We start from the raw sequence: 25,138 nt of genomic DNA, 5'->3' as shown, positions 1-25,138 counted from the left end.
TGGGTCTAGCTTTAGTTTTCAGCAAATGGAGAGCCAGTTTTTCCAGCACCATTTATTAAAGAGACTGTCGTTCTTCCAGTGAACCTGCTTGGCTCCTTTATCAAAGATAAGGTGGTTGAGTGTGTTTGTATTTGTGGTTGTATCTTCTAATCTATTCCATTGATCTTCGGCTCTGTTTTGATTCCAGTACCATGTTGATTTTACTACTGTTGCTTTGTAGTATAACTTCAGGTCAGGGATTGTGATGCCTCCTGCTTTGTCTTTGCTGCTTAGAATTGCCTTTGTGATTCTAGGTCTCTTCTGGTTCCAGATGAAATTTAGGAGTGATTTCTCTAGATTTATAAGGTATGTTGATTGTATTTTTATTGGGATTGCATTGAATCTGTGTCGATGTCCGCTCCCGGCCGGCAGGAAGGACACACGACATAGTCTGGTAGTGGACAACCTTTTCTTTTTATTCTTCTTCTCCGTACAGCCTGCCCTGGGTTCTCCCAGCTGAAGCCTCCTTTGGTCCGCTCTCCGCGGCTCCTCTTGTGCTTCAGTCTGCCCCGAAGCCTCTATCGGTCCGCTCTCCGCAGCTCCTTCTGGGCTTCTACTTCCGGGCTTCTACCTGGCTTCTACTTCCTCCCAGGGGTGGCACCGGTATATATACGGATACAGTGTCCAATCATGTTAAAGTAAGCAAGGCAAGCTGATTGGCTAACATCATCAGTTGCTAGGCAGACTATATTGTTGAGCGGGTTGTTTACGCGGTAAGCAGGAAACTAACATATTCGATGGGAGGGGTAATCTACCTCAGGCTTCACTCTTTACTACAGGCCGCACGTCCGCCAAGTAAGGCGAACTATCACAGACGCGGCTCCCAACATCTCCCCCTATTTTATTTTTTATGAATGTGCGCATCGTAGCCCTTCCTGGACTGGGTGCAGAGGCTTATGCCCTATGCGTAGGCCCACCGTAGGTCCTTGGCTTAGACCCTGGTTGGCCATGCCATGGTCTGCCAAGGCCCTGAGGCCCTCGTCCTTTTTCTAGGGCCAGGCACAAACTGGACGGAACCTGGATGCACACAAGCTTGCACTCATTTCCTCTCCGTAAAGAAATCCCCTCGGAGAGAAATTTAGACCTGGGCAGCATCTAACAGTCCAGCGGCTTACGTGCAGGATGGGGTAGGGCCTGGCTTAGGTCGAGTCATGCTGGGGAGGCACGCTCTTACCCGTCATTGACTCATCTACCCTGCTATATCATAATTTTTTAGAGGAGGAGTGTGGGAAGCTCACCGTCCCTAGACTCGGTCGTAGGCTAGGCGAGCGAGCCATGCATATGCCTGAGGATCTTCTTGTCCATTTCGGGCTACCGCTATTTCTATTCATCTTATTGGTTGGTCTGTGATGGATCTCCAGTAGGGCAGGTCTGATCTTTAGTCGAGGGCTTTGTTGTCCGTGTCAGTCTCTCCGGTATCCACAGTGGTTCTCGTCCCGATTCCTGTGGGAAAACACAAACCGCGCCTCGGTTCCAGCTGACCACTGGATCCGGGCCCATCCATTGTCCTGTCAGGACATCTTTCCACTTCACCCACCCTTTATGGTTGGGGGAAGGGTTGCAGTGCTCCACAGCTGGGGAGCGATTATCATTATTTAAATTTAAAAAATTGTGTGTGAATAGTGCCATGGATAATCGTGCCTTTGGGGCCAGGCCTTGGCCTACTCCCCCTTTTTGTTTTTGTAAAATTTCTTTGAGGCTTCTATGAGCCCTCTCAATGATTCCTTGACCTTGGGGATTGTATGGGATACCATGTTTTAATTGAACCTCCATCATTTTGCAGAACTCATTGAAAGCTTTGCCTATATAGGCTGGTCCATTATCAGTTTTTAATATTTTTGGTTTGCCCCATGCGGCCCAAGCCGCCAGGCAATGATTGATCACATTAGACACTTTTTCACCTGTTTCTGCTGTTGCAAATATGACGTGAGAACAGGTGTCTGTGGAAACATGAACATATTTAAGAGTCCCAAACTCCTGTATATGTGTGATGTCCATCTGCCAAACATCACCAGGGATTAAACCTCGAGGGTTTACTCCCATCGGTATGGCAGGTTTGTATGTGGCACAGGAGTCACATAGTCGCACGATATCTCGTGCATCTGCTCTAGAAACATGGAAATGGTTTGCTAGTGTCCTGGCATTGACATGAAACTTATCATGGAAGGCACGGGCTCGCTCGATTGGTGTTAGTAAGGTAAAAATCCATAACGGGCGAGTGGCAGTGTCAGCAGCCGCATTCCCCTGTGCCATAGGCCCTGGCAGGGATGTATGTGCTCTTATGTGGGTGGTGAAGACCTTATGGTGTCTGTTCTGAAGCAATGTCTGGATAGACAGGAACAGTCCAGCCACTGTGGAAGTGGATCTAATTAAACCGGCAGTCTCAAGCACTTGCATAGCATTGACCACATACCTAGAATCGGAGACAATGTTAATGGCCTCTGAGAACCGTTCAAGAATCATTTTAACGATCTGCAGTTCCACCACCTGAGGCTGATCTGGTTCAAATTGTATGGTAACCGGGGGCTTGCCTAGGATCACATAGGCGCCTATCCCCGTCTTAGAGCCATCTGTGTATATTGTAGTTGCTGGGACTAATGGCTCAGAGGCAGTAACCTTTGGAAAAATTATAGGGTGCTGAGTGACAAATGACAAGATAGGGTCTTTAGGGTATTGATTGTTTATATCCCCATGGAAAACACATCTCAGAATGGCCCATGTATCTATGCAGGCAGCCAGGGTCTTGATCTGGCTGGCGGTATAGGGTACTCGGATGGCTTGTGGTCCTGAGCCAAAATGTTGGACAGCTCTATCATGCGCTTCAAGGGCCAATGAAGCGACTGCCTCCGGGTAATGCTCTATGACTTTTGCAGGTGAGACCTTAGGGTGTATCCACAGTAGTGGTCCTTTCTGCCAAATCACCGCTGTGGGCTGTAGACTAGTCTGTAGCAAACAGACATCAAAGGGTCGCCCTGGTTCAATTCTGTGTAAGGTAGCCCCACCTAAGGCTTTTTCCACTCTCTGTAAGGCAGCTCTTGCCTCAGGAGTGAGCCTCCTGTGGGAGGCTATATCTGGGTCTCCCTTCAGAAGGTCGAACAGGGGTTTGAGATCTGAATTTGGTATATGTAAATATGGCCTAATCCAATTAATGTCTCCCAATAGCTTTTGCATGTCATTTAGGGTCCTAACGCCATCCGTCCTAATGGTGATCTTCTGTATAAGTCTGGAGGTGACACTGAGGTCCACACCTGCTGACCCAGGGGTGGCCCTTGTTGAAGGCTGCCACCCTGAGCTGTCCTGTCTCTGGGGCGGGGGCCCGCCTGTGAAGGGGGCCCCCTCTGGCCGTTTTTTGGCTCTCTAGCATCTTGTCCACAAATACGGTTGCCCTGAGCATCAAAGACCGACCCACACTCCTCAGCTTTGTGTGATCCCTTCTTGCATCGCCCACAAACATATGGTTCTTCATTCCTAGGACGAGGCCTAGCATCTGCATTGTTTGGGCAGTGACGTTTAATGTGTCCTGGCTCCCCGCGGGCAAAACACCCTTTAGCCTTACATTCCCCTTCTAACCCGCGAGGTCCCCTCTGCTGTATAGCCGCGGCCAGGAGAGCAGCCACTCCCGAGTTGGAGAGCGGCCCCCCTATCTCTCTGCATATCCTAATCCAGGCATTGAGGTCCTTGTTCTTATGAGGAGCTATCGCTGCCTTGCACTCCTTTGTACATTGCTCAAAAATCAGCTGTCTTACCAGCGGTTGAGCCACTCCCGGATCAGAAAATATCTTATCGGCAGCATCTTGCATTCGGGCCACAAAGTCAACAAATGGCTCTGTGGTACCCTGAATTATTTTTGAAAGACACAAGGAGGCTGTTCCAGCACCACTTACTTGCTTCCAGGCGCGGAGTCCTATGGCATTGATTTGCTCATAGACAGCGCCGGGGAACTGGGTCTGGTCATCAGCGTGCCGACCTTCTCCCATAAGCATTTCCTTGTTCCACCCCCGGTTTCCTCGATTGGCGTTTTTCTCAGCCTGCTCGGCAGAGAACTCTGCATACCAGGCTCGCCAATCCAGGTAACTGCCCGAGGGCAGACAGGCCTTTGCCAGCTGAATCCAGTCCGCGGGGGTGAGGGGCCCAGAAGACAGATTCTCCAGCATGGCAATGGTGTAAGGCGCAGTCGGCCCAAAGGTTGTAACTGCATTTTTAAGTTCTCTAATCTGCTTTATCTCAAAAGGCTCCCATACATTGCGTCCCTGACCCATAGCTACTTGTACAGGAAATATCTCGTAGGGGTCACTATCCATCCCAGGTGGTGGATGTACCTCATGAAACAAGCGTCTCCCCTGCCAAAGCCACCTGTGAAAATACCGATCCGCCGGCGGCGGAGCATAAGACGGTGGCCGTGATTGGTCGGAGAATGGGGGCCCGTGCATCACTTCCTGTTCTGACGAAAGGGGGGGGGGCTCCCAGGCGGCCGCCTCGTGGCGAGGGATCGCCTCCGGAAACGGCCCCCGAGGTGGGGCGGAAGGCTCTGCCTCCCTCTCGCGCCGGGGCGCACTCAGGAGCTCTCTACTCTTCCGCAGACCCGACTCCTTATGGAGCGACTTAGGCTCCTGACAGCTAGTCTCTTTGGCCTCCCTGCCATTCAACTTTCCCTCGTCCTCGGAGTCAGACGACTCCGAGGCTAGAGCCCCGTCCTCCTCCTTAGCATCCTTGTTCCCCTTGACGGACCCCTCTCGGGAGCTCCCTGACTGGGCCTGCTCAGATACCCTGCGTACTTTTGTAAGCTCTTGAGAGCTTTCTCCACAACCACCCTCGCTCTTAGTGCCGCTACCTAGCATGTTTCCCATTTTTTAATATGTTACTCACCGCGTGAGGCCCAAAAATCCGCCACTTACGCGTGAGCCTGAGGGGAGTCTAAAAGCCCTGTAGGTGCGCGCCACCCAGAGCCCAGGCTTATCCCCAACTCACCTGTCTCGCAGCTCTGTACTGGAGCGTTGTCCACTTCCACGTCGCGGGGGTGATCAGTCCCCGTACGGGCCACCAAATGTCGATGTCCGCTCCCGGCCGGCAGGAAGGACACACGACATAGTCTGGTAGTGGACAACCTTTTCTTTTTATTCTTCTTCTCCGTACAGCCTGCCCTGGGTTCTCCCAGCTGAAGCCTCCTTTGGTCCGCTCTCCGCGGCTCCTCTTGTGCTTCAGTCTGCCCCGAAGCCTCTATCGGTCCGCTCTCCGCAGCTCCTTCTGGGCTTCTACTTCCGGGCTTCTACCTGGCTTCTACTTCCTCCCAGGGGTGGCACCGGTATATATACGGATACAGTGTCCAATCATGTTAAAGTAAGCAAGGCAAGCTGATTGGCTAACATCATCAGTTGCTAGGCAGACTATATTGTTGAGCGGGTTGTTTACGCGGTAAGCAGGAAACTAACATATTCGATGGGAGGGGTAATCTACCTCAGGCTTCACTCTTTACTACAGGCCGCACGTCCACCAAGTAAGGCGAACTATCACAGACGCGGCTCCCAACAAATCTGTATAACAGTTTTGGGAGAATGGCCATTTTCACAATGTTTGTTCTTCCTATCCATGAGCAAGGGATATCTTTCCATTTTCTGAGATCATCTTTAATTTCTTTTTTCAGTGTATTATAATTTTCCCTGTATAGGTCTTTCACTTCTTTCATAAGAGTAATTCCTAAATATTTCATTTTTTTTGCTTGCTAGTGTGAAGAGTGTGGTTTCTCTTATTTCCCTCTTTGTGATTTTGTTGTTAGTGTATAGGAATGCTATTGATTTCTGAGTATTGATTTTGTATCCAGCCACATTACTGAATTCATTTATTGTATCTAAGAGTCTTTCAATGGAGTTTAGGGGTCTTCTATGTAGAGTATCATGTCATCTGCAAACAATGATAATTTAACTTCTTCTTTTCCTATCTTTACCCCTTTTATTTCTCTCTCTTGTCTAATTGCTCTGGCTAGTAGGTGCGATTTCTTGGGACACAGTCTCATCTGGCTGTCTCAATTCTGGACAGGAAGGGCTTTTCCTTCACGTTAGTTAGGGTCCAGCATAAACATTTCCAGAGTGGATCTGTGAACTCTGCTCTCAGCCTGCACTGACAACTGACTTGCTGTTTGTCACTGAACCTTACACTGCCGGTACAGAAGCAGTGGTAGGGAAAACTGGAGCTCTGGCACGAGCTGGGGGCACACTGCTAATTCTGGCTCTGTGTGTCTGATTGCTACACACTGCAGGAAAGGAAAAATTCTAGGTTGTCTTAATTCTCTTACTGAGCCATAAAAAGAGTTAATTTTGTTATATCCTGACCTTGCGTATCTTTATAATATTCTGTGTGATGATCTGGCATTGTGATTTTCCCCCCGAGTATTCAGGTTTTCAGGCTTAATCACATGGCAGTGGGAGAGGCGATGGATCCTTTAAGAGGGCCCTATGGGGCCCAGGAAGGGGTCCATAGATCATTTCTGGTAGTGACCCCCAAAAGGAGTCCTGCTTTTCCGGAGTGAGTTCTGGTGAGGGAAAGAGTTGTTATCAGATCTAAGCCTGCACACTGACCTTCTCTACGGCTTGCTTTTTTGGAGATACTGTCTTCCTCCCCCATGCATTCTGCCAGTGTGACACCATCTAGTACTAGGAGGCCTAGCTGATGGGGCCTTCCGGTCTTGGACTGTGTACCTGTGGAACTGTGAGCCTCTTTTCTTTATGAAGTAGCCTGCCTCAGGTATTTCATTACAGTAACACAAAATTGACTGACACACCAGGGAAAGACACACAAAGCACTTTTCAGTTTTTCTCAGGCTTTCCAAGGAGAGCCAAACACTGTTTTGTGTTCCCACTGTTTGACATTCTAACACTGATCATATTGAGCTGTAATTGTTTCACAAGTCAGTTTCCCCCACCTGTGTAAAAACAGATCTTCAAATATGATGATTAATCTCGTGGTAAAGCACCACATGATTGCTCAAATTGAGATATGCCAGCTGCTATTTCATGAAACATCACTTTTACTTGAAAGGGCAATTGACAGACTATGCTTTTTCAGGGTTGGATATCTGACATATTTTTCTGAAAATGAGGTGGGCCACTTATTAAAAAGAAAACAAATGAGAATATGTATTTTCAGTGATAACATTTGAGATTTCATGCAAAAATTAAAATGTTAGGAAAGTGTACTTCCCAGAAAGAGTTTGACATGCCCCAGGATAGACTTTTTCAGTGATATGATGACAATACTAAGGGAAGTAATGCTTTGATATTGTAGAATGAAATGTGTCAACATTTGGACAATATGCATAATTTAATGCAGAGATATTTTCCAAATAATCTGAGCATGATGGTACAAAATCAAGTATGTGTAAAAGATCTATTCAGAATGTCTGATAGACCAGTAAACTTAACATGAATGAATGTGAAAATTCATGGTTTAAATGGCTTAAATTCCATATGGCCACTAACCTGCCAGACATCATCCTTTGCAAGTGTGGGTGCAATTTTGAAGAATAAAACTCCCAGTTACCTGACACAGTTATTAAAACACTCATTTATTTCCTACCACGTATCTGTGAGGCCAATTTCCCTCGCCTACTTCAACCCAGAAAAAGTATCCCAACTAACTGAAAGCCAAGGGTACACATGTGAGAGTCCAGCTGTCTTTCACTAAGTCAGAAACTAGGGATCAGAGCTATACTGTTAATATCATGTGTAATCTAATGCATCTAGTCTTAATGAGTTAATGTTTTAAAACTTTAGTTTTCATTGTTAGCACTGTGAACTTCTAGAACCTTCTAGAACTGATCTATAAGGCATCCTTCTTTGTCTCAAGAGACAAGAGATATGGTTGCTGGAGACCATGAAGAGAAGGGGCCTAACTGGATGTGCAGACCCAAAGAGCATGTGCTTAGATTACTCTCAGCTGACTTGGCTGCACTAGGGATTCTACAGGAGGGAAGGCCACAGCTTGCCAAGCTGTAGGCCCACATTTGCCTGTATTGGAGTTTGTGTTTCTTCTGAGGGCCTCTGGGAGCACAGATAGTCTTTAAGCAGGGTCAGGGTGCAAGCGGAGCTATACACTGGCCAGTGAGCTTGGTAGCCCATTCATCCAGGAACCAAAGGCTGATGAGTTGAGAGCCCGACTCCAGGAGTGTTGTTTCTCTGGCACAAGGGCTTTCAGTCTGGACTTGACAGTTGGATGATTCTGGCTCCTTACTCTTCCCTGATCCCCATGTTAATGTCACTAATGGTCTTTCTGAACAGAGAGCACTGCGAGAAGGGAAGATGGCCCCGTCCCCGCAGAGAGCATGCTTCTACGGAGACATCTTTGACATGTGGTCCTTTGGAGCACCAGTGATCTTTGGCACACAGAGAGAAAGAAAAGAAATTTTTGTATAACAAGAAAATCAGGCTTGAAAAAAATTCAGATCTCTCCTTTTCTTTTAGTGAAAAGAGACCATTACATACTATAACCTGATTTTTTTACAGACTATCTCTTTTGGGAAACAGTAAGTCAACACACCCATTATCACAAGGATTATCTCTTATCCCCCGGGATAAGTTAGATTTTAAAAGTTGTAACTCTTATTAATATTCCAAGGAATACTGCAATACAATAAAAACCCTTAAAAAGAAAAATATAATCTCTGATTCCCTCATCCATACAGATAATTTTTACTATTTTTCATAGTCTCAGTGGCCCATCAGCATATATAATTAGAGCATGGAAATCATATTCTACTTTTCAATAAGGCAGGAACAAAATTGACACCACTGAGCTCTGGTCGAGTGCCAGATGCTGCTAGCCACTGGGACATACTTCATCAAACTAATCCCTAGAATTACTTGATAGAATGGGTGTCATTCAGAATTTTACAGAGGGGTGAGTATATAACACTGAGGTTAGACTGATGCTGAGTATCAGGATAAACCATATTGTGAGTAACAGAGGGAGGAAACCAACCAGCTTTCTTTGCCCATGAAACCCTTTTCTCTTTCAGTTCTATACTCCTGTATTGTCTCATCATCTCTGTTGCTATAAATTGTATTGGTTTCAAATGTTCTAGCAGCTTAGAAGTTACTTGAAGGCAGCAACTAGGTCTCGTTTTTGTTTCTGCTTTTTCCCCCCTTTTAAAATTTTTATTAGTACATGTTTGCGGTGCATAAGGATTACCATTCCTTGTGGGGAGCTGGTACATGTACATGACACATCTTTTTCACTCCCTGCCTGCAAATTTTGAGCTCCTTCTCCCTTATAAAAGATTTATCTCTCTACTTCCTGTTACCTATCAAACCATGGCACCACCTGATAAATTCTTATGTGACTGATTGACACCAAATTCATATGGATTTGCTAATGTGATCCTTTGTATTTTATCTTTGCCAACATGGTTGAATTCACAAAGGTCATCTGAGAGTTCTGGCACTAGGAAAAATTGAACAGGGACCTTTTCCATGTGTAGTACAAATATACACCATGAATAGCCACAATCCAAACTCTAAAGTAAGGGGAGCCCCCCCCCCCCCCGCCATCAGTCTGACCAGCGAGATCAAACATTCAGCTCCTACCACCAGGCAGCTGAAGGATGTCAGCCTCAGTACTTTAAAATAGGTTAAAGTTTACTTAACTTGTTGTAAATAAAACTGGCACCAAATAATAGCAAGCATCCTACTGTTGAAGGAAAATCCTGATTTATTTGATTCCTACATCAAATACAAAGTGTTATACTTTTCACTAGTGGTAGCCAATTCAAAATTTACCAAGCACTTTAAAAAAGTTAAACTTGTATGAACTAAGAAGGTAAGTTCTCCTGGGTGTGGTAACACACACCTGTAATCCCACTACTCAGGAGGTTGAGGCAGAAGGATCTTTGCAAAGTTGAGACAAGCCTGGGCTACAAAGTGAGCTCAAGGCCAGACTGACCTGCCTAGCAAGACTCTGTCTCAAAAAAAGACTAAAAAAAAATATACTGTTAATTTTCAAATCATCCTTGAAAAAAATGACCCACACACTTGTTTCTATGAAATGGCCACACAAGGCCTGAAACTGGCTCTCCTAAAAGCTTTGCTTATTCAGATTGTGTGTAAGTACGTTGTTCTGAAACGTGATCCATTTATATTTATTCCATGTCTGTCTCTTGAATTAGAAAAAAAAAAATTTTTAATTTTATTTGTCCTTTAGGGGCTTACCTACTGTTCATGCTCTGAAAAAGTCACCCCGAATTTATTATCTTAATTACTCACTTTACGAGTTGCCTAAATATGCCACCTGCCAAATTTATAAATGAGTAGAAAACTAGTACTGTATGAGCTATTGATATATTGTTAATTTCAGATGGAAATACAAATTAATAGTTTTAATTAACTGTCTTTATGTATGGGAAAAGCCAGGATGTTACATGGAAGGGCTGCATAATTTATACTGATCCGCTGGCTTCATTTGTTAACTGATTGTATGCATTTTACTGTTTGACTACTGGTCAGACTTCTTCATTTATTGTATAGTGTGTTTTTCAATTCCTGTAAGATGGGACATTGTCCTAGCTTTTAAATTTTTGTTGCTTTAAATTATTAAGCCTGGGTTATATGGTCCTCTAAAACAATCTAATGAAACATTTTGTTCTGTCTTCAATGGGATTTGCAATCTACTTGCTACAAGAATTCTATCTTTGAATAACAACATAGCTAAAAGCCAGTACTTAAATCCTTCGCAACTTCAAGACCCTAGAGTTTGGGAGGGCATGTGTGTAGTTACAATTCATTTCTCAAACTCTAAAACTGCTTCTCTCTTTCTGCTTTTGTCCCAAATCCAGACATTACTGGAGGACTCGTTTTCCCTGAAAGATTAAAAAAAAAAAAAAAAAAATTGAAATACTCAGATAGCAGAGGACCAGGCCACAAGTTATACTTCTTGGCAGTTCTGATGGCTCTGTGGATGATTAATTTCAAGTCAAAGTTCTTGAACAAGGAGTGTTACATCGGGTATTGGTTCTTGATGTGCAAAACAAGTTTCAGTGTTGTTTTAATCTATATATGTCTCTTTGAAATACAGGGAAAGTTTTTAACCTTTTTGGTTCCCTTTGACAAGAGAGGACCCAAATGGATTTCCCAAATTCTTCCACACAAAAGTCTCTTTTGCTCCCTAAATACTTTTGCTGTTGGAAATAAAGAACTCAGCTGACTAAGTCCTTCAGCAAATGTTCTAAATACCTAATTCGGGCCAACACTTTGTCCTGGGATTGGCCTGTTAACCTTTCACCCTTTACCCAGCCTGCCCTGGGGAAGTGATCCTCTTAGGCTCCTCCCCGGGGCCAGGCCAGCAGCATGGGCTGCTTAAATCTGTTTAACCTGGGGATTTGGGGAGCAGGCTTTTCCACACTGCATTGTTCATCGCTGCCTTCTGTCTTGTATAGTTCCTCCCAATTAGCTGACCAGGTCTTTGAAAACACAGGCGATTGTAATGCCTTGTAGAACATCTCTCTATTCTGCTCTGAAAGAAGATGTTTTAGAAGATAGCATCACATTTGCATACTCATAAAGAAATAGATGTCCCAGGCGCTTTGACATATGGGGCCCCACGTTTGTAACCCTGTTTACAACTCACAACCTGTTTTTAAGTGTCCAGTTTCCTTAGCTTCCCACAACTCTGAGGAGTTTATCAATGGGGAAGTCAGAGTTGAGGGAGGTACAAGACAGTTCCAAAATCACTCAGGTAATACTGATTTATTGCCTGTTTCCATTTGTCCTTTTCGTTTGAATAATAAGCTTTTAAATGGTTTGATTTTTAAAATTTGATTCATTCTGTTTTTACTAATTAGTGAAAACTAATCAAGCAAAGTAAGACTTCAAAGTACACTTCTTGAAGTATAAGACTGATGCAATGAAGAAAAATGAAAGAAAGAAGGCACTGCAGCCTAATAGGAAATCTGAAAATCTAAGTCAAGTATACTTGAGAACTTCAAATGTGAGCGGTGGTATTACAATTCAGTGAAAATAGGTTACTTACAGAAATAGTACTGACTGTCTCTCTTGAAGAAAAGATGCCCTAACTGGTATTACTGTAGACAGCTAAGTTAGGTAGAAATATTTAGGCAGTCAGACAGGGCCAGCCCCTCGATGGAGTCAGTGCTGAGGATGAAATGCACTCCAGCTGTGACTGGAAGCACATCTGTGGGAGGCCAGGCCTCCAGACAAAGACAGAATGACTAGACCTGCTTGCCTTCCCCAGGGATAAGGTAAGTGCTATCACCTGGTTCGGTAAAGTCTAAATAGACATCAGTCACCCTGATGCATCCCTTCCTAAAGAAGGTCTTTGTTCTTTCCATGTGCACTTGCTACATGACCTGCTTCCCCATTGGATCAACATTACCTAAGTAGCTATTCTTGTAATCTTATTGGATGATCACAGCCTTTACCTGAATTGTACCCACCTCATGGTTTTGCTCCATAAAATTTCCACTGAGAAGCAGGCTCACTGATAATCCACTTTTAGGTCCCCTCCTGTCTCTCAGGAGCTCTCTCTCTCAATTAAGTTTTCCTCCTCTTAACCTTCATCGTTCTTTAGAATTCATTCTTTGATTTTGGGGAACAGGAGCTTGGTGTATGTGACATCTAGCAGATTGGGAGTTACATATTATTTCCGCTATGTCAATATCTTATAAAGAATTTCAGATAGACTAAATATTTCAATGTTTTTAAATTAAAATATAAAATAAAATCCAACCTTTGAAGAACCTTTCATGTGAGAGACCTTTCTAACAAATAGGAAAGCATAGAAGCCACGAAGGAAAAGAGATGTCCTTTAACATGTCCAAAAGTAGCATAACAAAATCAAAAGGGAATGCTGTCCTAGGGGAAAAAAGAAATACATGGCAACCAACACTTTAACATTTTCAGTATGCCAAGGATCCCAATAAATTTTAAAAAGCAAACTACAGAATTGAGCAAATGATAAAAATAGGAAATTCACATAAGAAGAAATCCAAAAGCCCTAAAACAAATAAATGAAAGGGGCTTAACCTCAGTAGGTGTGGCAATGCCTAATTTATTACTAATGTGGTATCATTTTGTCTCATCCAGCTAACAAAATCAAAAAGAACGAAACATTGTGAATTAGAGAAGATCTTATAAATTACCAGTCCATGTCATAGGCTGATGGGAAGTGGGGATTTGGCAATAAGTGAAACCTTTTAGGAAAGTAAGCTGACTAAATATATGAAACATATTTTATTTTAATATATTAAATTTCTAATAGGAAGTTTTTTTAAAAATGCATACTATAAATACAAAACAACAACAAATAAGGTTCTAAATTACAGAACAAAATTATATGCATAATAATGTTTATGGTCTAAAAAAGAAACAAGATAACACTTGAAGTACTCATTAATAGTGGCACGGTAAATGGGAAAATAAAGGGTACCTATTTTATAGAATATTATTCAACCTCTAAACCAAGTTATATATTTATTTTTTAATCCAAATGGACCATTACAACACTCATTAAATAGAAAAATATAGAGAAATGACTTTGTTATAATGCATCTTTGGTTTCTTTAAACTTACAGGTTGTGTGTGTATGTGTGTGTGTGTACATGTGCGTATGTGTGTTTTCTGTGAATTTAGTTTAGCCATATACTTCCTTAGGGTCACATTGATAAATAATGTAAAGTTTTTAAAAGTTTTAGATTAGTGACATTATATAGTGCCTGCAATGTCTTTACCAGGCTGTAATAAAAGCAAGTTTCAGACTCAGCTCTGCATGTATGAATGCTCATAAGCAAATAAGTACAAATATGTCATGCTGTCAGTTCTGGAAACTCAGTGAAATTAGGCTGTGCGCTTCTGGCTCCTTTACTTAGCTCTTGTGTAACACATTCCCCTGAGCCAGCTCTGACAATAATGCAGAGGTAATATTTTGTTCACCTTGCAGCTATATCAGACCATCAGAAACAAGACCAATGGGACTAGGAAGTTCTAATAGAAGAGATTACACTACTCTGAAGCTAGATTTAAAGGTGAAATTCTGGAAGAGTTTTTTTAAATTTTATTTTGTTCTGTTTTTGTAGCACTGAGGGTGGAACCCGACCCCCTGGACTCAGCGAAGACAAGAGCTCTACCACTGAGCTACCTAGCCAGGTCTTCACTTATTAACCGCTCATTCTGACTTCCAACTGCTTCATCTGTGAGAGAAAGTCAAAAGATTAGAAATGTTTTGTGCTTTCATTATTTCTTATACTTTTATATTGATATCTTTCCCACATTTTGAATAAATATAATTTTGAACTTAGAAATAATTACTACTTTCTAGACTTATGGAAAGGATCAAATGAAATCACTCTATTGCTTATACAGCTATATTTTCAATTAGACTGAAAGTAGTATGAAGTCTCACATTTCCCTCTGGAGCCTCAGTGAGTATTAGAATTAAAGCAGAAGTATGCCACATTTAATTTTGAACACTCCAGAAGGGAGAGAGACACACAAAACATGACTGTCTAAAGAGATCACAACATTCTAGTCCATCCTTCCCATTTTGTACCTAGAAAAGCTGAGGTCCAAAGACATTTTCTGGATTTATGCGGGCCATGTGGCAAGTTGGTTTAACCGTGGTCACATAGCCAACAGATCATCTAAGCATATTTCTTCCCACTCACGTTTTGTGCCTCAAACAGGAACTGATTGAAAGGAGAATTTATGCGGCTACAATGGGAATGCTTTTTATCCCAGGCACAGCATAAACACTCCTACAAGAAAGAAACTCATATTTTGAGTACTAAACTGACTGTAGCAACAACAAGTGAAAATTCTCCTGGAAAAATATGTGTCATCGGTTGAGGCAGATCCTCAATGAATCGTCCTGCAGTATTTGTATGCAAGTCTTGTATAACACCCGGGACACAAATACTAATCACGTCGGCAAAACCCCACAGAAATCTCTGAAGTCTGTTAATAAAAAGAAAGCCCGTAGACCTCACGGCCTGCCTTCCCATTGATTCTGTGTTTAAGGGAAGTGTTTTGGGATAAGGACATGGTGTTTTGTTTGGAGCCCAGTGGCAATAACAATCCCTTACATTCTCGAGCGCGCCTTAAGAGTGTTCAAAGCGGTGTCATGCACATTCTCACTTTGATCCTCACGACAGCACTGAGACGGGGGCATGCAATTTTCTAAGAAAATCCGCTAATGGTTTTCGACTGATCTCCTCCTCTGTTTCAAGAATATTGCAACTCAAGGAGCTGTAAGTCTCAAGTGCGAAGAGTCAGAATAATGCAGAAAGAGCTCCTTTTTCTAAGGGAGCTGGGTGTGTGTGTGTGTGTGTGTGTGTGTGTGTGTGTGTGTGTGTGTGTGTGAATCTATTTGTGTGAATGGTAAAGAACTACTAACCAGGAAATGGAGAATAGAGGAGAAGAATGCTAGCTGGGAATAGAGTACCTAGAGCAACTGGGTTTATTGTTTTAAATTTTCTAAGTATATACTCCTCTTCTTATAAAGCTAAAGATGGCACACTTCAATATTGGAGATCTTTTATGATTGTTGCGGTGGCGGCAGTTGTGTTCAGATGGATTTTTCAGGAACTGATATGACTAGCCAATTTGATTGCAGATGGTGGGAAAGAGATCAGACTCTGGAGATGGACTGAGTTTAAATCCTGGATCCAGCACACACTGCTGATGGGCTGCTTGTTGTGTTACTACTTGTTTGTGGTGCTGGATAAGTCACATGACCTCTCTGGATATAGTAATGGTATTTCCTCGTAGGGTCATCATGGAAATTGAGGACATTAGTATATATAAAGCACTTAGCACCATGTCTGATATACAGCAAGTACTGGATGTGTTTCCTGTCATGCGCAGCACCATCATTGTTGCTTCTGAATCTATGTCCCCAGGCTGTCTTTTAACTAGAGTGCTAGATGGATATCTCATGATGTACAAGGCTTCATAGTTTAGGATCAAAATTCTGTCAACATTTTCACAGAACACATTGATGTGATAGTATCTTGCCACACAGTGGAATTTGGGATGTTTTTACACAGGGATTAAGTTTGCCAGTCTAGAGCCAGACCACATGCATGCAATCTCTCCCCTGTCCCCTGCAGTCTGTGTTACCTTGGGCAAGTTACTTAATCTTCCTGGAACTTGGTGGAATCGTGGTACCTATTGGTTTGTTTTGAGGCTTAACTTTTATGCAGAGTACCCGAGAAAAGAGCCACCATATAATCCTGCAACTACCACTACGAGCTATAAAAAGAAAACGAGGAAGAAAGGTATAACTGTGCTCAAAAACTAAACTTCTATTTTAAAAAGTAATGAGAACATGGCTAAAATATAATAGAAACTTATTATTTGTGCCAAGTTTTATACTTACAAGAGTCCTGGAATTAATACACACACACACACCAGGGAAATATATATATGAATATGTACGAGGGGAAAATACATCTTATATTCACATATATTTAGGAAATATATATATATTTTTCCTTTTTTCTATGAGACAGTTTTTGAGATCTTTTTTTCCCTCTATCCTTTTCTCTAGCCAATCACTGTCAGAGGCCTGGACTATAATATAAATTAAAAGCTGTGGTAATTTTTTAAATAGTCATTTTTTAAATTTTGCTGTATTTGATATTGAACAGACCTTTGCAGTAGCGTCCCCAGCTTCCACTCCCATTTTGAGACAGAATCTTGCTAAATTGCTAAATTACCTCAATTGGACTTGAACTTATAGTCCCACTGTCTAAACCTTCTGCTGGGATTAGAGGTGTGTGCTGGCTTCTACAATTTTCACCAAGATTTTAAAGTCCCCATCCTGTAGTCCTCTGCGGAGAAGGCACAATGCCCTTCACTGCTAGGAAAGCCCCTCGTTATCAAAAATGCATTCACTTAGCATAGCTCTCTCCTCATCGTTCAGTGGGAAAAAATAAACACTGAGAAGGAAAATATGAAAGTATTTCTCATTTCAGGTGTTTCTGCCTTTTGGACTTTGAGCTCAATTTTTTTTAAGAGAAAAAAACCCAGATAAATGAAGGAGCAAACCTAAAACAAAACAACAATAAAACAAAAGCAAAACAACAATAAAAAAACCTCCAGTTATATATAGGTTTACAAAACAAGATGGCACGAATTTGACAGTGGTTGTGATACTGCACATTGCTATCTTCAAAGCAGTTATGTCACTAGACACAGGAATGAAACAAAACAGTAAAATGGAAAAAAATAATTGGATTTCAAAAACAAGACAGAAAGAAATCCCTCACAGTTACACAACACACACTGCCATCCTCCACGCAGATGGCCAGACCACCAGTCCCAGACCTGCAAGGTCAACCGAACACTAAAAGCATCTAGCTATTCCTTTCTCCTCAGTTGCTATCATCTCATCCAGAGTCCTCCAGATCAGCCTTTGGATGGGCGGAGGGAGGGATGCTCTCCTGGTTCCCAGCCCGCACAGGCTGGCAGTGGGAAGCTGTGGTTCTACTCCTGGCTGAGTCTCTCACTGATCTGCATGGTACAGCCTGCTTCATGGGAAGGCATGGTTTGTCTTCTGGACTTTGAGCTCTTGAGAAAAATTATTATTTATAATCCATGGTTTCTTTAGGTTTACCTGTTTTAATTAAGTCAACCAATAATTATCTGTTATTGATTCAGCATCTGAAAGGTGTGCCTAACCTGTGGACCCATAGGATGCATATAATGTGGCCCCACATGACCGTAAACTTTTAACATTACTGTGTGATTTTTAGCAATATTTTCATGACTAATGTATGTGGTATTAACGTGTGGGGCTGTGTAGGTGGCAACTGAATGGGAGAGGTCAGGGCAGTGCTGACCTTACCCCGATGCCCACCACACACAGTTCAATCAAACTTGTGTGTGTCAGTCACTATATGGACTTGTGTGATGTTGCAAGTGAAACTCAGTGATTTCTAAGAATAATTCTTCAATCTATCTACACGGGGTAAAATTAGATCAATTCTGATGAGCGCCTTGAAAGCTCACTAAGAATCACAACTACTTCCATACAACCAGATACGATGTATAAGTTTCACAAAAATAAGTCAGCTCACCCACTAGTTTTATGTTGTCTTCTTTCTAAAAAATGTTATAATATCCAAATTGCAAGCTGTGTTATTTGTATACATGAAGTATTTTATACATTTTGAATTCAGCCCAAGACAGTTCCTCTTCACTCAGGATGACCCAGACTTTCCCACTTGCTGGGACAAAATAGCCCATACGCAACACTTAAAGGAGTTTTATTTAGTCTCATGGTTTTGAGGTTTCAGTCCATGGTCAGCTGCTGCCAAGGCAGAAGCATCATGGCAGAAGGGTGTGGCAGAAGGAAGCTGGGCATCCTGGGAGCAGAGAGCAGGGCAAGAGCCAGAGTGAGAGGAAAGGGGCCGGTGCACCCCAGTGACTCACCTCCTGCAGCTGGGCCCCACCTCCTCACATCAGTGGCTCCATGCTGTGATCCAGTCACCCTCCAAAAGATCACACAGGAGACTTTGGGAATGTGAGGATTTCAGGATAGCATCTCTGTCTTTGAAGAACTTACAGTAGAATTACAGAGGAAAGAAAATTCAGAAATATCAAGTTGTCTGAGCACAATTGAATTATATGTCTGTGGCACATATTATATGTCTGTTTATGCTTCATAGCACATAAAAAGTATCAGTGAGAGAGCCCAGTTTATAAAGAAAGAGCTTCTGGGAGGCTTTGGAACAGGAATCCAGGAAGAATAGTGACAAGGTTCCTATTTCCCTTAGTAGAGGGTCGCGTGGCCATGATGAGGTCTATCTCTGTGAATCTTGTTCTGACTTATGCCTGTTCCAAGCAGAGAACCCTGCTTTTTCAGCTGATGACACTCTCTGGAAAAGGAGAGTAAATTTAAAGCCTTCGTCATGGAGTTATTGTGCTTATGTAATCATATGTGCAATGAAAGCATTTTAATATCAATTAAACGCTTTCAGTTATAAGAAATGGCCAGTCAATCACCATTTGGGCATAAATAATGCAAAAGGGGGGGCTGGGGATTTAGCTCAGCGGCATAAGCGCCTGCCTTGCAAGCAGGCAGTCGTGAGTTCGATCCCTAGTACCGATAAAAACGAAAAAAGACCAAAAAAAAAAATAAATAAATAAATAAATAATGCAAGAAATGTATATACTACAAGGAAGATAGTGTACTCCAGGTTTTCTGGCCACAGGCTATAGTGCTAGAGAACATTAGTTAATTGCAGGGTAAGACACAAGTCCCTTCATTCTTATTCTAGAGGTGCTCAAAGGGAAACTGAGTCTGAGATGCTATGCAGGGAGTGTTTGTCCTTCCTTTGGGACACTGATACACACCATTGTCTTCCCAGGTGAATCTATAGAGGGAAAGGCAGAAGGAAGGTGATGTTCCCAAGAGTGTCATGGGGATTTTCATCACAGCAATAAAAACAGACTCTGGTTATTTTGGAGGAAGGAGTTTGCTAGGTAGATAGTAGGTGCTCACAGAACTGACAGCTGAGGCACTGAATTTGGAGACAATGAAGGAACAGAAAGATCTGGAAAGTGAGGTGCCAGAAATGCTGCACAGGGCTGGCCATACCCTCAGGCTGGACCGTGATTTCCACTTCCAAGAATCTTTGCACAACTTTCCTAAGGCTGAAAGACCTAGGGGAAGGTGTGCCGCCCTCACTGCAAGGGGAGAGGAAGTGGGAGATTGGGCGCTGCTGGCTTCCAGGGTGAGACCCGCCAGGGCACACCCATAAGGGGAGCATCCAGAAAGCAAGTGGGACAGAAGTGGACAGAAGATTAAGTGATGGTGAGGTCTGCTTAAGGAAGTCTACACAAAGGTGCTTTCCAGAGGAAACTAAGCTGGCCAGTTGGAAAAGACTTCCAGATCCAACAGGTAGCATGCTAGGGTAATGGGACAGTACTACCAAGAGCTGCCAAGGAGACCGAGGAGTTTCGGACAGCATCTCTGGAGTAGAAAAATCGCTGGAGGGTTGTCCTACCTGTGGCTCTGCATTGCAGGATTCATATTTCTATTAATGGGAGCTAAAATCAGAACTTGGGAGTTTTCATAGAATCCTTGAACCCACAATCTATAAAAATCATTACTGTCAAAGAGGACATTGGTTTTCAAATGTTCTAGTTTCAGAGTCTCTTCCTCAAGCATGACATATAAAATATGTTAAGGTATCACTGCTCCAGGTACAGGGAGGCACAGTCTGGAGTCACTTTTTACAGCTTCCCGGACCTCATCCACAGCCCTGTGAACCCCAGACAAGTCCCTGGAGAGGCTTGTACAGCACTACGTACGGAACAGACAAACTGTACTTGAGGAGCTGGATTGAGAGTAGGGGCAGAGGAAGAGGACCCAAAGGAAGACACCATCAATGGGAGGATTTGTAATATTAAGGAGTGAGGGCTGATTGCTTCTCCCTGAATACTGAGTGGCTACTTCTCCTTCACATACTCATAATCCACAAATAAGACCGGAGCCCCATGCATTCTGAGGGAGCTGTAAGAGAAATAAATCATCTTTTGGTACCCCCAAGCTTGGGGGTTAACTTGTTTTGCAAAGCTGTTCCCACTTGTTCTTTTAGTTTTATCAGTACATGTGTACAGTATATAATTATTACGTCCACTGTGGGTAATTGGTACAGGTACATGACACATTGAGGTCTTATTTTTTCCCCCTTCCCTCCACCCCCCTTCTATTTTTCTAGCATCAGATTCATTTACCCTATAAGGTCTTATAAAGTTACTTATCATACACACAGATTGAAAACCACACGAATAAGCCAAAGAAAATATGGAAAACAATTGTAGTAAGTCAGAGTATCTTTTAGATATACTGTCTGTGCTAAATTACCCTTTTTTCCTGTCTTTTTTAAAATTATCTTTTATTTAATACTTTATATATATTGAGATTATTATTATTATTATTATTTGGTACCAGGGATTGAACTCAGGACTTCACACTTGCCAAGCAGATGCTTGTGCCGCTGAGCTAAATCCCCAGCCCCTGTATACTATGTTTGACACATAAGAGAAGCCTAGTGATATATTTAAGCTTGTGTGTCTGATTCGCTTCACTTACCATTATGGTCTCCAGGTGCATCCATTTTCATTCAAATGACCCTGGTTTATCCTTCTTCATGGCAGAGTAGTAAGTACCCCATTGTGTGTAACACCACATATTCCTCATCCATTCATCTGTTGGTGAACACACAGGCTGCTTCCAAGATGTACCTATTGTGAACTGCACTGCACATGGGTATGTGTACCTCACTGTGGTATGATGTCTTTAACTTTAGGGGGGAACACACTTAGAAAGAAATAGCTGGGGTCAATTGGAATTTCTGTTTTTAATTTTTTGAGGCATCTCTGTGCTGACTTCCACAGTGGCTGTATAAGTTTACAGTCCAGCCAACAATGCAGAAGAGTTTCTTTCTCTCCACAGTCTGGCCAGCATTTGTTATTGGTTGATTTTTGATACTAGTCATTCTTTCTGGGATGAGATGGAATCTCAGTGTTGTTTTAGTTTGCATTTCTCCAATGGCCAGTGATGCTGAACATCTTTTTCATGTACTTAGAGGCCATTTATATTTCCTCATCTGAGAAGCATCTATTCATTTCAAGTGCCCATTTTTTAACTGGGTCTTTAAACTGAGGGGTCTAATTGTTAGGTATTCATCCTTTATCTGAAGAATAACTAACAAAAAAATTCCCTTTGTATACATTGTTTCTGCCCTGTGTTGGTGGTTTCCTTTGCTGTACAAAAGGTTTTCAATTTGATGTGATTGCGGCATGGCTGAAAAGATAAGAAATATGAAATATAAATGACCTTTATTTTAAGAATGTGGGGACAGACCCCCTGACCCTCTGGGGCCTAGCATTGTCTCCGGGGACTGGCATTCTCTTGGGCAAACACGTGGTATGGGGGCATACACGTAGCTTAGGTTTGGGGTGATGCCTAAGGGGCATTAGTGATGCACAGGTAGCCCATTGGAATTCATTTCGCACACAGGTAAATTCCTAGGGGCGGGGAAGAAAGAGCCCCTTGGTTCCGCCTCCAAGGCTTTACACCAGCTACAGTGTCCCAAATGGGGCAAAATCTTTTCACCTACCTCTTTAAGAGTTTTGCCTATTTTGTCTCCCAGCAGATGAAGTGTCTCTGTTCCACTGTTTAGATCTTTGGTCTATTTTGATTTCAGCTTAGTTTATGGATCTGGGTTCAACCTTTGGCACGTGGACAGCCAGTTTTCCCAGCACCATTTGTTATCTTTCTTCTGGCAAAGGAATTTGGCCCCTTCATCAAAGATAGCATAGCTGAGTGTGCCTGGAGTTGTTTTTGTATCCTCTAGTCTATAAAAACATATTTTCCCTGAACTTCTAGCACAGAGCTGCGTACTGGTTCACACTCAGTAAATACTTTGTGAAGTTGTTTATTCAATAAATATTTAAACATCAGTGTTCCAGGCAGCAGATACCCAGCAAAGGATTCATCCGACTAGCAAAACAGCAGCACCAACAACTCATCATCCTGTGTCGTAGTTCATGTCTGTCACTTTCTCATCACTAGGCCTCAATATCCAGCACCTACAAATGAAGGGGAGGTTTATTTGGCTCAGTTTTACAGTGCATGGTCAGCCAGCTCCAAGGCAGGACAGTGTGGCAAGGGGACACGGGGAGGAGAGCTGCTCATGTCATGGCTACTGGGAAGCACAGGATGAAGCCAGGGGCCAGGAAGAGGGATAAACCCCAGGCTGTGCCCAGGTGAGCCAGCTCTTCTGACCAGACCCCAACTCCTAAGAGCAGGTCAGCTGTAAACCCCTACAATCCAAGCCAGGCGTGATGGCGCACACCTGTAATCCCAGTACTTGGGAGGCTGAGGCAGGAGAATTTGCGAGTTCGAGACCAGCCTGGGTTACAAAGTGAGCTCAAGGCCAGCCTGAACTGCATAGCGAGACCCTGTCTCAAAAAGACAAAAATAAAAACCATGCAATCTAATCAATCACCTTCCACAAGCCCTTCCTTGAGCAAATGAGGCTTTGGGCAGACCACCAGATACACACTTCTAAGAAGCACTGGTAACAAAGATCCACCAAGACAGGGGTTGGGCCAGGCTTCATGACTGTGAATGCTTGCAAATGCTTCGAGTTCTGTCTCTGTGGAGTAGAGACAGGGGTGTAAAACATGACCTCTGCTTCAGGCTCCAGCAGGATGGAACGCTGGGAGATGGAGAAGGAATTTGAAAAGTGCTGTGGACCACTCGGTCACCTCTGATGGCTTTAGACCCTGCGGCAGGTGCTGAGGAGCAGCAGTGAATGGGACAGCAGAAACTGCATCCTCGAGGAGACCTCGGTCTCTGAGGTGAGGAGCAGGGGGCAAGCTGGAGGATGCATGATGCTGTCACTTCTTGACGTTGGTCTTTACTGGTTATTTGTTCTGCAGCCGGCTGTGTTGTGGGCACACAAGAAATAAAAACAAGATGTACAGTAACAGAAAATGAGCCCGGCTCGTGGATCCAGGCATGAGCCCCTGGAGTGCCATGTTAACATTGCTACCATCAGCAATCCCAGAACTCTCGGAGGCTGAAACAGAAAGATCACTCAGCCCAGCACCTTAGTGACTTTCTGAGACCCTGTGTTAAAATAAGAGAGGGCTGGAACAGAGCTCAGTGAAAGAGTCTTGAGTTCAAGTCCCAGTCCTGCAGACAAAAGAAAACCAACTGGATATCATCCAATATGCACGTGTAGAGCCCCAGAGCACAGATGAGGCTGCTATCATTGTCATGGAGGAGAAAGGAGTCAGCAAAGGCTACAGAGAAACGTGAGTGAGTGGCTCTGGGAGTGCTGGGTTAGGGTTTTATCCCAATCACAGACACTGGACCGTTGAGCACCACAGCTTCAGAGCGTATGCAGGCAGGGACTCAGCAGCAAAATAGACCCAGGCTTCATTTGGTTCATTTACAAGCACAGTTATTTAAACACTGGTTCTTCCTCCAGATTGTCTTCAAATGTACCCAGTGAGATGTGGTTATTAACAGCACACAGTGAGTCTCAGATGTTTGAGGTTTATAGAAAGGAAGGAAGTGGGGAGGGAAGGAAGGAAAAAGACAAGCAAAAAGGAAGGAAGGAAGGAAGAAAGACAGGAAAGAAAGGAGGAGAGAAGAGAGAGAAGAAAAGCTGGAGCTTGGCTCTGGGAGTGCCTCCCTCTGGAGATGAGACCCCCTGCAGAAGAGCCTCGAACTCTACAGAGAGAGAGAGCACAGCCTCATGCCAAAGAGTGCGAGAAAACTTGTTGAAAGAATCGAAAGAATAACAACCTACCTGAACATCTGAGAAACCCCAAAAGGAACCACTTAGGAAAAAAAGGTTACAGAGCAGTGCCTGGCAGAGATAACCTAATTCCCAAACCAGAGAGGCCAGGCTGTTGTTGTACTTACTATGGAAAAGAAGTTAAAAGAATACAAAATTTAATACCTTGTGTAAAATCACATTAAAACAAAAACCAAAAAAAGCTGCATCAGAGGGAAAGTAGTTAAAAACTGATGGTTTTCAGAAAGAGAAAATTACAATTTTATATCCTGTGCAAATAAGCATGCTGACATGGTCTCCCCAAGGCTAGCAGGTGCTCTGGGGTGATTGGTTTTAAATGACAGCAGGGAAGTTTCCTGTCCTTTTGAGAGTTCACACTTAGTTCTAATGATTTCTCACTTTTCTGGTGACTCCTGTTTAGCACCAGAGAGTAATGGTTCCATTAACAAATCCTTCTCATCTATGTCAGGTATTCAGCCTGCTCATGAGGCTGAGGTAGGGGAAATCCAAGTTCAAAGTCAGTCTAGGCAACTTAGCAAGACCTTGTCTCAAAAAAAAAAAAAAAAAAAAAAAAAAAAAAAGCGATTTACAACAGCCAATTTTTTTTAAAAAATCCTTTTCAGTTTGTTTTGCGAGAAAGCAGTTGGAACAGGCTCCTGGTGACAATGTCACCTTGTTTCTGATGGCAGTGGGTGAACTCTAGGAAGCCCCAATCTTTGAAAATATCTGAAACCTATGCAGCTGCACATGACTTGATTTGCAGAATCTTGTGACTGT

The 25,138-nt window shown here is 43.1% G+C and overlaps 1 protein-coding gene across 1 annotated transcript in view; it reads right to left on the bottom strand.

The window, feature by feature from the left end:
• Window positions 1-434: 434 nt before the first annotated feature.
• LOC134477736 (endogenous retrovirus group K member 24 Gag polyprotein-like) overlaps window positions 435-25,138 on the bottom strand; it is a 266,810-nt gene continuing 242,106 nt past the window's right edge. Inside the window, exon 2 of the mRNA XM_063256797.1 lies at window positions 435-4,571. Coding sequence (XP_063112867.1) covers window positions 3,216-4,571 — 1,356 coding nt within the window. The 3' untranslated portion in view covers window positions 435-3,215. The remainder of the gene's footprint in view (window positions 4,572-25,138) is intronic.

The sequence above is a fragment of the Cavia porcellus genome, unplaced genomic scaffold (genome assembly GCF_034190915.1).
Source record: "Cavia porcellus strain 051 isolate PalLab524CR breed Dunkin Hartley unplaced genomic scaffold, mCavPor4.1 scaffold_9, whole genome shotgun sequence".
Lineage (NCBI taxonomy): Eukaryota > Metazoa > Chordata > Mammalia > Rodentia > Caviidae > Cavia > Cavia porcellus.
The sequence above is the reverse complement of the archived record's forward strand: the minus strand, read 5'-3'. Positions and strand labels throughout refer to the sequence as shown.